The sequence below is a fragment of the Eleutherodactylus coqui genome, chromosome 7 (assembly GCF_035609145.1).
Source record: "Eleutherodactylus coqui strain aEleCoq1 chromosome 7, aEleCoq1.hap1, whole genome shotgun sequence".
In the NCBI taxonomy this organism is placed as follows: Eukaryota; Metazoa; Chordata; class Amphibia; order Anura; family Eleutherodactylidae; genus Eleutherodactylus; species Eleutherodactylus coqui.
In genome coordinates, this window is record NC_089843.1 from 123,881,585 (window position 1) to 123,893,784 (window position 12,200).

Below are 12,200 nucleotides of genomic sequence, written 5' to 3' on the forward strand. Positions count from 1 at the left end.
GAGTCATGTCATCCTGCTGATACTATATTTCCCACGATCTCCCTCAGAAGCAGGAGACTCTATGACACTGGTATAGGGTTGAGGAGGGGAGAGAGAGTATGAAGGAAGAGTTAGACATCTGAGAGGGCAGCGCTGGGTGAGGAATATATGTTAGTAGGTTTCCAGAACTGGCTGACACGGAAACAGTAGTAAAACACAGAATCACGTGACCCGATGGAGTGGAAAAGTGGCAGTCATTTTATGGAAAAGCATGTGTTTAAAAAAGTGTAAGAACTACATTTATATTAATAGTTAGATGATCTGCCTATTTTTCACCAGGTTGCTTCTTTAAAAAGAAAGCAGTCACCAATTCTAAGCACCATAAATTAAGTTAGACCCAATGTCCACGGGCGGATCGGATTCCGCACACAGGAGCCTGCAGTGGAATCCGACCCTGCCCAAGGCAGAGGACACTGCGTTACCTGCCTGATCTGCGGATGCGCAGTACTTTAAACTCCTGCTTTCCTGTGGAATTCGCGGCCCGCCTGCAATTAAATTGCGGATGGGCTGCGGGTCGGTCGGCTTCCATTGACTTCAATGGAAGCCGTCTGTTCGGGATCCGCAATGAAACCCAGCATGCTGTGATTTGTTTTCCGGACTAAAAGGGTCCACAAATCAAATCCGCATGCTTTATTTAATTTAATGTGTTCCTATGGGCGGCTTGATTTGCAGATCTTCCGCAAGTCAAACTCGCATGTTTTGTGCGTTTTTGGCGCATATCTGCATTTTTTTACATCTGTGCTGCATCCATTTGTCATCTGTTTTTCTAGGGTACAAAAAAAAATAAAATGCTCAAATGTCAGTCTTGTCACGACCCACAGAATTTGGGGTGTACAAAAAATTGCAATGATCACCGTTAATGTGGGTTTACTGCTTTTTGCTCAACCCCCCCCTCCCCCCCCGCACACCCATGGTCATAGGTAATTTTGGTTAGTGAATACAGACGAAAATTGGACGGGATATGGTTTGGTTTTTTTCCTTTTTCTTCATTGGTTCTCGGGGGAAAAAAATGCACACTTAAAACACTAATTTTATTCAATGGCTCCGTGTGCTTTCCATTATCAGACAGTAAAAATACAGACTGAATGCAGACAGAAAATATGTGCATGTGAATGGGCCCAAAAGATTTTTTTATACCTTTTTTGTTTCTGACGCTCCACAATACGTAGGTTCCAAAAAAAAGGCATGAAAGTTGCATTGAAAAATTTAGAGTGATCACATAGTTATGAAAAGCGGGACTCGCAGATCTCCGATACAGCAGTCACGTTACAGCAAATCAGCATCCACGTGCTTTATGAATACATATTTAGGCCTTAGTCAGACGGGCATTTTTTTGCGCGATTTGCGCATGCGTCCGGCGATTTTATAAAACCATTGCTTTGCAATGTATCGGACACATGAGCGCTTTTTATGCGCTCGTCCGATAAATTATAGAACAGAAGTCGCAGATCGCACCTATGTGCGATCTGCGATTCCTGTTCTCTTCTCTATATGCGCTCAATGGGGCCGGCGGCAGCAGCGCCGACCCCATTGAGAACATATAGAAGACAAATCATTCTTCTCTGCCACAGCTGTAACAGCTGTGACAGAGAAGAACGATGTTTGCCCATTGAATTCAATGGAGCCGGCAATACAGCCGCTCCATTGAAAGCAATAGGCTGCCGGCGTGCGCGGGGTGAATTGTCGGGAAGGGCTTTTTGGGCGCAATAACTTTATTTTTCCGTCAGCGTAGTTATGCAAGGGCTCATTTTTTTCTAAGGATATCCTGTAGTTTACGTTAGTACTAATTCAGAATACATACGACTTTTTGATCTATGACCTTTTATTGCATTTTTTTTCTGGGAAACAGGGTGGCTGGAAAAGTGGATTTCTTGCTTTTTTCCCCCCCTTCGGACTACGTTCACTATGTGGGGTAAATAATGCACTACTTTAATAGACTTTTATGGACGCAGCGATACTAAAAATTGTTTTTTTCTTTTATGAATTAGATTTTTTTTTATTATAGATATGGCAAAAGGAGGTGATTTAAACTTGCATTCCTTTTTTTAACTTTTTTTTCCTTCAATAAAAATCTTTGATTTTATTTTTACTTTTTTTTAATTTTTTTTAAGCTCCCCCTGGGGGGACCACAACTAGCGATGCTTTCATCGCTCCTGCATTATGCCGTAATGCTGTACGATTGCAGTTATTGCCCGCGTGTATCAGCTGTTATACAGTGATCTCTCTTCATACATACCCCACAAATGTACGTACTGGAGCAGGAAGGGGTTAATCTGAAGTGTGCACGTCATTGGGGGGGAAAAAATTTAAACCGTGGCAAAGATAGCTAATTTTGCCTACCTCACCATTCAAAAAAAATGGAATAGAAAGTAATCAAAATGCTGCACGTATCAGCAAATGGTACTAATAAAAAGTACATCGCAAAATAAAAACCCTTACACAGCTCCTTTGATAAAAAAATAAAAATGCTAAAGGTCTTGGAATGCAGAGATAAAAATAATTTATATATATATATATATATATATATATATATATATATATATATATATATATATATATATATATATATATTATATATTATATATATAATTATTATTATTTTTTTTAACTGGCATATTCGTACTGGCCTGTAGAATGACTAATATATTATTTATACTGCTCAGAAAATGCAGTGAAATATAAAAATAAAACAAATGCCAGAATTACAGATTTTGTTAATCTTGCCACTAAAAAAAATAATGGGATAAAAAGCGATCAAATTTTACATGTTCCTAAAAATTAGATAAATGAAGACTAGAGTTCATCCCGCAAAAAACAAGGCCTTCTAGAGCTCTGGCAATGGGAAATAAAATTAATACGGCTCTTGGAATGTAGCGACACAAAAGCAAACCTTTAAAAAAAAAAAATGTTTTAAATGTACAAAAATAGCAAAACAAAAAAAAACTGTATAAACTCGGTATCGCCGGAATCGTTATCACATTATTTATTCTGCACGCTGAACGCCGTAAAAATGGAATCCAAAAAACAAAATGGCAGAATTTCTCTTTTTCCCCCCAATCTCCCTACAAATTTCTTTACAAAAGTTATGCAATACATTATATATACCCAAAAATGATGCCATTAAAAAGTACAACTTGTCCCGCAAAAAACAAGCCCTCATATGGCCGTGTCAATGGAAAAATGAAAACGTTATGGCTCTTGGAACGCGACTGGAAAATTAGTTGAAATTAAATGAGGAGACCATTTAAAAAAAATCTGCCCTGGTGGGTCTGACAGGGTGGTAAGAAACCCGCCACTGAAGGGGTTAAACCAATTATAAGCAAATGAGCTAACATTGTTTCTTAAGTATGCATAAGATGGACGAATGAAGAGTGAACGGTTCGTGTTAGTCGGCCTACATTTAGACCGAACAATTGTTCACTTTTGTTCGTTTGAACCTTATCGTTCTACCTAAAAGCACCCTAAATAAACCACCAATTAACACAATAAGGTCCTCAGGAAAAGAAGAGAAAGCCAGGAGTTCTACACAGTTTGGAAAATCCATTTTTAAAAACCATGTGCAATCTGGCTTAATAGCAGGGGGTCCATTCAGGACACTATTTGCTAGAACAGAGTATGTGTACAAAGTGCGTGTCTCTGGAGGACCCAGCAATTCCACACATTTGATTTCAATGAGCACCATGAAATGCTTCATTACTCTTGTGACTGTTCTGAAGAGTAAACCTACATGTCTGGGTTCTCTAGAAAAAAAAAACAAAAAACTGAAATTTCAGGAAAATTGAAAATTCTGGAAGCTCTCCAATTATCCAGCTTCCTTTTCTTCTTCTTCTTTCAAGCCTCTAATGCTGCAGAGTCGAACTACATTAGTTTCCAAATTTTCATACTGGCCAGTTTACTGATGCATCTTCTGTCCCTGTCCAGCTGAGTAATTAGGCACATCTGTCATTCAGGAGTGTGGATAACGAGGTGACAACCTCTGATCATGTTAAATTTCATGAATTTTTTTAGAACCTCTATTTGTTACTTGTGAAAGGACATGTAGCTTTTAATGACCAGAATGAAGATCCCCAAGGTTTGCTGATGCTCAGGTCATAAATTCAGCTTTGGTTATGTGTTTGCGGTTTTGAAGTATGAAATTCTCCATAAAATATATGTATCACTACAGGGAAAGTTGGAAAAGGTCAATATTCTGCAAATGTCTAAAGAGATTAGTAAAAAGTATCAACAAATCATCAGTACATGTCCTGGCTGGTACAAGAGTAAATAAATCCCAGTGCTATACGACCAGGAGCGGGATATCTCAGGTGCTGAATATATCAAAGACTGGAGCTTGCTGATGGGCAAAGCAACATTGTTTATATTAAATGGTGAGGCCCAAAAACTACAAATCAAACCCGCTTCAGCTGAATACACTGCAATGAAAAGAAAGAGTTATAATGTCAGCGCGCACAAGAACACAAATCATTGGATACAAATAACTTACAGAAGGCAAGCTTTTCATCAGGGCCGACTTCAACTTTTAACAAGTAGAGGAGTCTCTCTCTTCCACAAAGTTGGGGTAGGGGGGATAGTTTTCTGTGGTTTCTGTTCAGTCACTTCCTGAAGGTACCTTGACCATTTGAGGGTCTTTTCCCTCAGAGCATCAATGTCAAATATAAGCACTTCATAAAAATGTGCAAAGGATCAAAAATGTCGTTCCACTTTCAGGAGCCAATTTGCATCTAATCGATGGAGGCGGCAACATGCTTGAGGAAGAAGTTCTCATAAGAAGCCTTGGAATTCATGTACAGAAGGATATATATATATATATATATATATATACACATATATATATATATATACACATATATATATACACACACACACACACACACACACACACACACACGATGATATATACATATATTTTATTAGTATATGGGTCATTGTAGCTACATGACACAGAAGCAGAGACTTTATAGGGGTAAACTAGTTTCAGGTTTTTCAAAAGCCTCTCATTTAGACAGTTACTGTATATCTGCTGTATACAGCATTTCTTTAACTGGGTGTATTAAATATTTATCCCTTAACCCCTTGATTGGCAGGTTTCCTACCACCCTGTCGTGCCCACCAGGGCAGGTTTTTTAAAATGGTCTAATCATTGAATTTCAACTAATTTTGCAGTTGCGTCTCAAGAGCCATAACTTTTTCATTTTTCCATTGACATGGCCATATAAGGGCTTGTTTTTTGCGGGACAAGTTGTGATTTTTTAAACAAGGGGGAGGAAAAAAAGAAATGGGGAAAAAAGAAAAAAAGGGGCCATGTCATTAAGGGGTTAAATAATGTATTAACTTCCTTCTCTGGGTCATTACGACGCACACGGATACCACATGTGTGATTGTATTTTTGATTTTTTACAAAGTAAAGGGAGACAAGTTTTTTTTTTATTTTTTTAATAATTTTGTTACTTTTTTTTTTTATTTTTTTTTTTGTCCCTTTAGGGGACTTCCACAGGGACCCATCAGGACCCCTGATCACATTCCGGGGGTCCGATGGTGACAGCCCTTTACATGCTGCAGTGACAACCCTTTACATGCTGCAGTCACATAGGCTGGTCGCAGAATGGCCTCACGAGAAGTGACAGCTCAACAGACAACCTGTACCGCGCGAGCATGCTGGAGCGGCGCATCCACAGGAAAGAAGAGGACGACTGCGCAAGCACGTCTAACCGGGCCAGCAGAAGAAGTTGGTCGGCACCAGGGAGACTGGGACGCCAACACAGGGGGAGGACCCCCTGTAGGTAAGTAAATAACTTCTGTATGGCCAATATTTAATGCACGATGTATATTACAAAGTGCATGTATATGGCCATACAGAAGTGTTTAACTTTACTTGTATTTGCGGGACAACCCTTTTAAAGCACTTTTACAGTCACAGAGGTAAGTGCCACACCAACGTTCGAGCCACACAAACATCTGCACCACGCTTACACTATTTGCATAGCACAGCTTCCCATTCACTTGTACTGCAGAAGCCTAATTGCGCAAATTTCATATGAAGGTTCCTTGCACAACGAACGTTCATTTTACAAATGCATCTGTACTTGAGTAATTAAGAATCTGCAGTTTGAATCTGAGCGACAGGGACATCAGGTTTCCTCCCACATTCCAAAAACATAAGTTTAATTGGCCCTAGTGTGTATGTTTGAGGGCCTTGTATGAGGGATTGCAATTTCTGTAAAACATTGTGGAATATATGTTTAACCAGCAATGAGAAAGGACTTCAAAAGCCTTTACTCCGCAAAATACACCACTTTGTTTGGCTCTCCTTAAAACCTATTAATAGTAAAAATTGGGTTTCATGTATTAGGCCTCATGTCCACGGGGAAAATCAGATCCGCTGCAGATTCTACATGTAGAATCTGCAGCGGGTCCCTCCTGCCCCGCGGACGTGAGCGCTGAAAATAGAAATTTAAAAGCATTTACCTTTCCGTAGCGGGCGGCGAAGGTCAGCTGTTCCTCACGGCCGGATCTTCATTTTCGGCCGGCGGATGAATTCCCGCCGAGCCGAAGCAAGGGAGATGCGGCCGTGAGGAAGAGCAGAGCTTCGCGGTCCGCTGCGGGTGAGTAAATGCTTTTAATTCCTATTTTAGGTCTCCCGCGGATCCGGACGGCTTCCATAGGCTTCAATAGAAGCCCGCGGGAGCCGTCCCCGCGGGAGCCCCGCATGAAAATGGAGCATGGTCCAGATTTTTTCATGCTCCATTTTTTTTAAAATGCCTTTTATTGACGATCCGCGGGTATTTATCTACCCGCGGGTGGTCAATGCATCCCTATGGGGTGCGGATCCGCGCGCGGGAGATCCGCTGCGGATTTTAAATCACATTTTGCCCGTGGACATGAGCCCTTAAGTATTTTTTTTCTGTATTACAGGATACATTTTTGCTCCATCTTGTTAGGACTCTCATGGATGTATTCAAAGGGGTTTGTGTAAAGATAACAATTCTTTTAGAACTTCAAAAAAACAGATAAAAGAGGTCAGCTCACCCTATCTTGCAAGTGTTGCTTAGTCATGCCATGCCTTGCAATGAATTCAATAAACGGCTGAGTGCTGCCTGTGATTGGCTGAGCGCTCAGCCAGTCAGACGCAAGCCCTTTCAGCAGGCGGGGATTTTAAAAGAACTTCATTACAGTGACAGGTCCCAAGCGGCTAAACGCACTGAGCCCAGGCAGCGGCAGAGAGGTGAGTATTTATTTTTTACACCAGATAGGAATGATTTTTCAGGGAAGGGCTTATATTTAAAGCTCTTTCCAAAAAAAAAAAAAAATCACTGCAGGGGTTGCCGTCAGACCATTGCTTTCAATGGGGCGCTGAAAGCAATGCTGCACAGACTTGCATTCACGCATGTCTGTGCACGTACATGGGTTGCGCCGGTTTTGTGCGCACCAGCACACGCTCGTGTGATTGCACCCTTAGGGTTGTAAGGTGAAGAAAAAGAAAGAAAAATTCTGTCTTTTGTGGGGTTTTTAATGAAGATCTCATAGTGTGGGGATAAAGTGATATTTTAATAGTTCAGACTTAATTTTAATTATTTATATTTTTGTACAGTGTTATGTACATTGTGTGCACCATGTACACCCTAACGTCTACTGTACATGCATTAAGGTGCTCGGGAAGAGGTTAAAATGATGTTGCTGAATCAGGCAAATACCACAGATCTGGATTATTGCACCCTCAGGTGTTATCACAAGGGAATGCCACATCCAGGCAAATCCTGCAATACATGGACTCACAGGGTCAGCCAGGCTGACAGTGTATAGACTGGGGGTTGTAGTACAGAGTCAACCCCTTTAAAATGGCTTACCCATGACACAGTAGTTATAAGTATGATGTATAAGTCACAAAGGTGGTCTGGTGGGAAAGCAAAGATTAAAGGAATCAGCACATCTTGGATAAATTAGCATTTATCTAGCAGTGTCAATGCTGCCTTTTAGCCACTAATAGATAGGACTTCCTGCCTGCTCTACACTTTGTCCTGAGTTGTTTGTGTCTTTTGTTGTAGATGACGAATCGCAGAACATTTTAAAGTATTGTCCTTGAAATGCAAATGACAAAATGGTTAAAATCCGATGCATGGGTTTAAAAAAAAAAAAACGGATAGTACTTACCCAAATCCCCGCGCTCCGGTGACTTCTTACTTACCTTGCGAAGATGGCCGCCGGGATCTTCACCCACGGTGGACCGCAGGTCTTCTCCCATGGTGCACCGTGGGCTCTGTGCGTTCCATTGCCGATTCCAGCCTCCTGATTGGCTGGAATCGGCACACGTGACGGGGCGGAGCTACGAGGAGCAGCTCTCAGGCACGAGCGGCCCCATTCAGAAGGGAGAAGACCGGACTGCGCAAGCGCGTCTAATCGGGCGATTAGACGCTGAAATTAGACGGCTCCATGGAGACGAGGACGCTAGCAACGGAGCAGGTAAGTGAATAACTTCTGTATGGCTCATAATTAATGCACGATGTACATTACAAAGTGCATTAATATGGCCATACAGAAGTGCTGAACCCCACTTGCTTTCGCGGGACAACCCCTTTAAGTGTGCAAATGAAGCCTTAGCTGAAAGAATTCTCGCCGCGGGACCCGACCCGAGCGCCTGCAGAGACGAGCGCGTACTCACCCGCGCCCGGCGGCCCCGGCTCTTTCATGTGTCGGCTGCCGGGCAGCCGGCGCATGCGCAGACCAGAGCCAGCGGCCGGGTGAGTGACGTATCTGTGACTGACGTAAAAATAGGACATGCCGCGGTTTGTTTGCCGTGCGACATTTCGCGCGGCCAAACCGCGGCCGTCTGCGTAGGAGTGCGTATTGTAATGCACTCCTATGCAGGCTTTGAGTGGCGGAAATCCCGCGGGAAATCCCACCGCGGGATTTCCGCCCGTGTGCAGGCGGCCTAAACATACAGTAAAATGCGTGACAAAGTTTTACATATTCAAATGTACTATTGATTAATGCAAGAATTATAATGACAGGTACAAGTTATTGGTGCATTTCTTATATGAATAACATTACAGTAATTAGTGATCATTAGGGTTCAGTGAGAATGTAACGACAAGCGGGAAGACATTAAACCAGTACACGACCGTTTGCTTTCTTCTATTTTATACTACAGTAAAATCATTTCAATTCTGCATCTAATAGTCCATCAATTCTGACAATTCTGCATTTTTGCTTGGCAAAAAAGTAAAGGTAATTTGGAACCAAAAGACGGCTAAATGGATGATCAGAGATTACCAATTGTGTTACAAGAGGACAGTGGGACATGTTCACATTTTACACTGGGGTGTCTTTCTACAGATTTTCTACCCCACGTGGTACATTTTATACACTTTTCTAGATTATATCGTTCAGAAAGAACTATTAGGCTGTGACTAGCTGGATCCTGCAGCAAACCAGAGGTCACTGTCTATATGCATTCCTGGCACTGACAATACAGCTCTCATAGGAGTGAATGGAGGAAGTCACTTCCAGCCCACATAGCAGACGCAGGAGGATTCCACTCGTTGCAGAGGCCGTCACATGCCTGACGAGGGACTGGAGTGGCTCTCTTAACAGTGAACGGACTGGCAAGTATGTTATCTCCCCCAATATGTCCTATATGCCAATTTCAGACCGTGGAAATGAGAAAAGTTTCCTGGAAGAGCCTTTTAATAATCTGGCACCTGCCTGTTCCATTAATGCTGGATTAAGGAAATGTTACTGGGATTAGGAAACTGCAAGTTAAGTGCAAAATATAAAAATAAATCCTTACCGTATCTTGGCGGCCAACTTTAGCTTTTTGAACGCTTTGCTCTAGCTGCTTTTTTTTCTCATTTGCTTCAGAGAACTAAAAATAAGAAGCACACAGTATATTACGGCCCATACAAAAACTGATAACACTAGTTAGTTTACGTCTCCCCCAGGATACTCTATACACTAAACCTGATTGGAAGAACACATACCGGCAAGTCCAGGAAGTCTGAACAGAAATGTTCCTATAGCAAATATCTTTTTTAATACTGAATTTATTGAATCTACTATTTTGACACCGTTCTCATCATTGCCACAGTTCAGTTCAATACAAAAAGTTGTGTATTGTTTATTGTACTTGTTTTTGGTCTTCTGTCATTAAACCCCTTTTCATATGCACAGTGCAGAGGAACTAATAGCACTGCAAAATATATGAATAAAAAGTCCAGGTAGCACATTTGGCTATCATTGTATCAATGTACAAAAAAAAGGGAAGCAAATCCATACAGGTATCTGCCACTGTTGGACTGTAATGCTCTTTATCACACGATACAAAGCAAGCCAGCGATTTTGTAACAGATAGTTGCCTATAACCATCAAAGTGCTGTTTTGTTACATTTTTTTTTGATAGTTTTTGAAGCCAAAATCAGGTGCAGATCATAGGAGATAAAGAAGAAAGGACAGATGCGACTTCAGTTTTTGAAGCCAAGGAGTGGATTTAAAATGGAAAACGAGAAAACATGAACAAAACCTGAAAGCAAGACAACACTAAGGCTAACTTCACACGGGCGAGGGTGATATCAGGCCGTGAATCAAGCCCCCGTATTGCGCTCGCCAACATGTGAATTCCCCGAGGATGCAAGGAGTTTTTATGACAAAACAGCCTCACATCACTTTGGGGATGTAGCGATCCTCTGGCGCGGCTGACAGCCGTGGCGCAGGATCACGTAGTTTCTCCCATTATTTTCAATGGTATACCTCGCATCGCGTGCACCTGAAGCATGGTCCGATGCTGCCGCCAGTCCCATTGAAAACAATGGGGCTGCGATGCAAGATAGAACGTGCTGCAATTTGTTTCCTGCATTGCATCGCGTACAGAGCAGGAAAACATCACCCATGTGTATTCAAAAGAATGGGGATCATATTGGTGCGTCTCGTAACGCACAAATCTTGCACGATTTTCTTGCCGTGTGAAGCCGACCTAAGGGTGCATTCACATTTCAGTTAGGGCTTCCCGTTACATTTTTGGAGCAAAGAAACAAAAATTAAAATAGAAACAAACATTTCAATGTTTTGTTTTTTAACCCTTTCCAATCCACTGTCTGACGTCTGAAGACCTTCTACTTGAATGCTGTACAGCTTCGATGTCGGAAGATGTCCAGCAGGGTAATCTTACCGCATATTACTGGCCACTCTTGTCGGGGGCCTCTCCAGCATGCCCCATACCGCAGTACTGGCTCTAGCCAGTAGATGGCGCCATTGTATAATGGCAGAAAGAGAAAGCCCCCTAGGAAACCCTGAATCCAAAATTGGATTGCAAAGGGTTAAAAAGAATTTTTTTTAGCTGAATAAATGGCACTGTAGACTGCAATATTGGTTCCGTTAAAAACAGAAACCTGGAATGGAAGCAAAACAAAGCTTTTCGTTTGCTTTTATTTATGTCATGGAAATTAACATGGAAAAATCTGAAAAACGTTTATTTCTGTTTTAATTCCATTTCTCTGCTCCAAAAATGGAACCTAGACGGAAAGCCTTAACGGAAGTGTGAATTGCATCCTATGAGCCAATCGTTACCTCCTCAATATACAATCCATTCCCTGCCAATATTAGGAGACTTGTCCCAACGTGCTACATGCTTTGATAATACATAAGACTCTTGTTCTAAACCAGCTGAGAAATATCTGACTTCTGTGACTCTCTCTAGGTTTCTTCCTGTAGTTTACCATGGAAGAATGCAAGAAGTCGTAGACATTAACTTAAAACATCACTATAAAAGCTTCTTTATTTACTTGTCCATCGTCCTGTGGTAAACTGAACAGCAGGGAATACAATAACTGAACATGGGAAAAAGCACAAGCAGAAAACCCAACTATAAAAATATTCTTCCTTGAGCCAAGTTTCAATTAATAACATAGGTTGTACATCCGAGGTTAAATCAACCATCTGGTTCACGGTAAAGATTTCACTATATGTGCAGAATATATAGTTAACGTGCCTAATGCAGATGGCCAGTTTCTAATCATCCTCATGTATATAAAGTAGCAGCCAGATTCTCAGACTACCCTATGCACAGTGCTTCAGTAGTCTGAGACACTCCCCCGGCTTTTGGATGGATGACGCCGATAAGTTGCATCTTCTATCTTCTGCTGATAGCAGGGGGTTCTCAGACTACTGAAGCC

At 41.6% G+C, this 12,200-nt stretch overlaps 1 protein-coding gene across 1 annotated transcript in view; it reads right to left on the reverse strand.

Annotated features, from left to right (window-relative positions):
- MND1 (meiotic nuclear divisions 1) overlaps window positions 1–12,200 on the reverse strand; it is a 68,081-nt gene that overhangs the window by 16,720 nt on the left and 39,161 nt on the right. Inside the window, exon 5 of the mRNA XM_066573630.1 lies at window positions 9,824–9,898. Within this exon, the coding sequence (XP_066429727.1) occupies window positions 9,824–9,898 (75 nt within the window). The remainder of the gene's footprint in view (window positions 1–9,823; window positions 9,899–12,200) is intronic.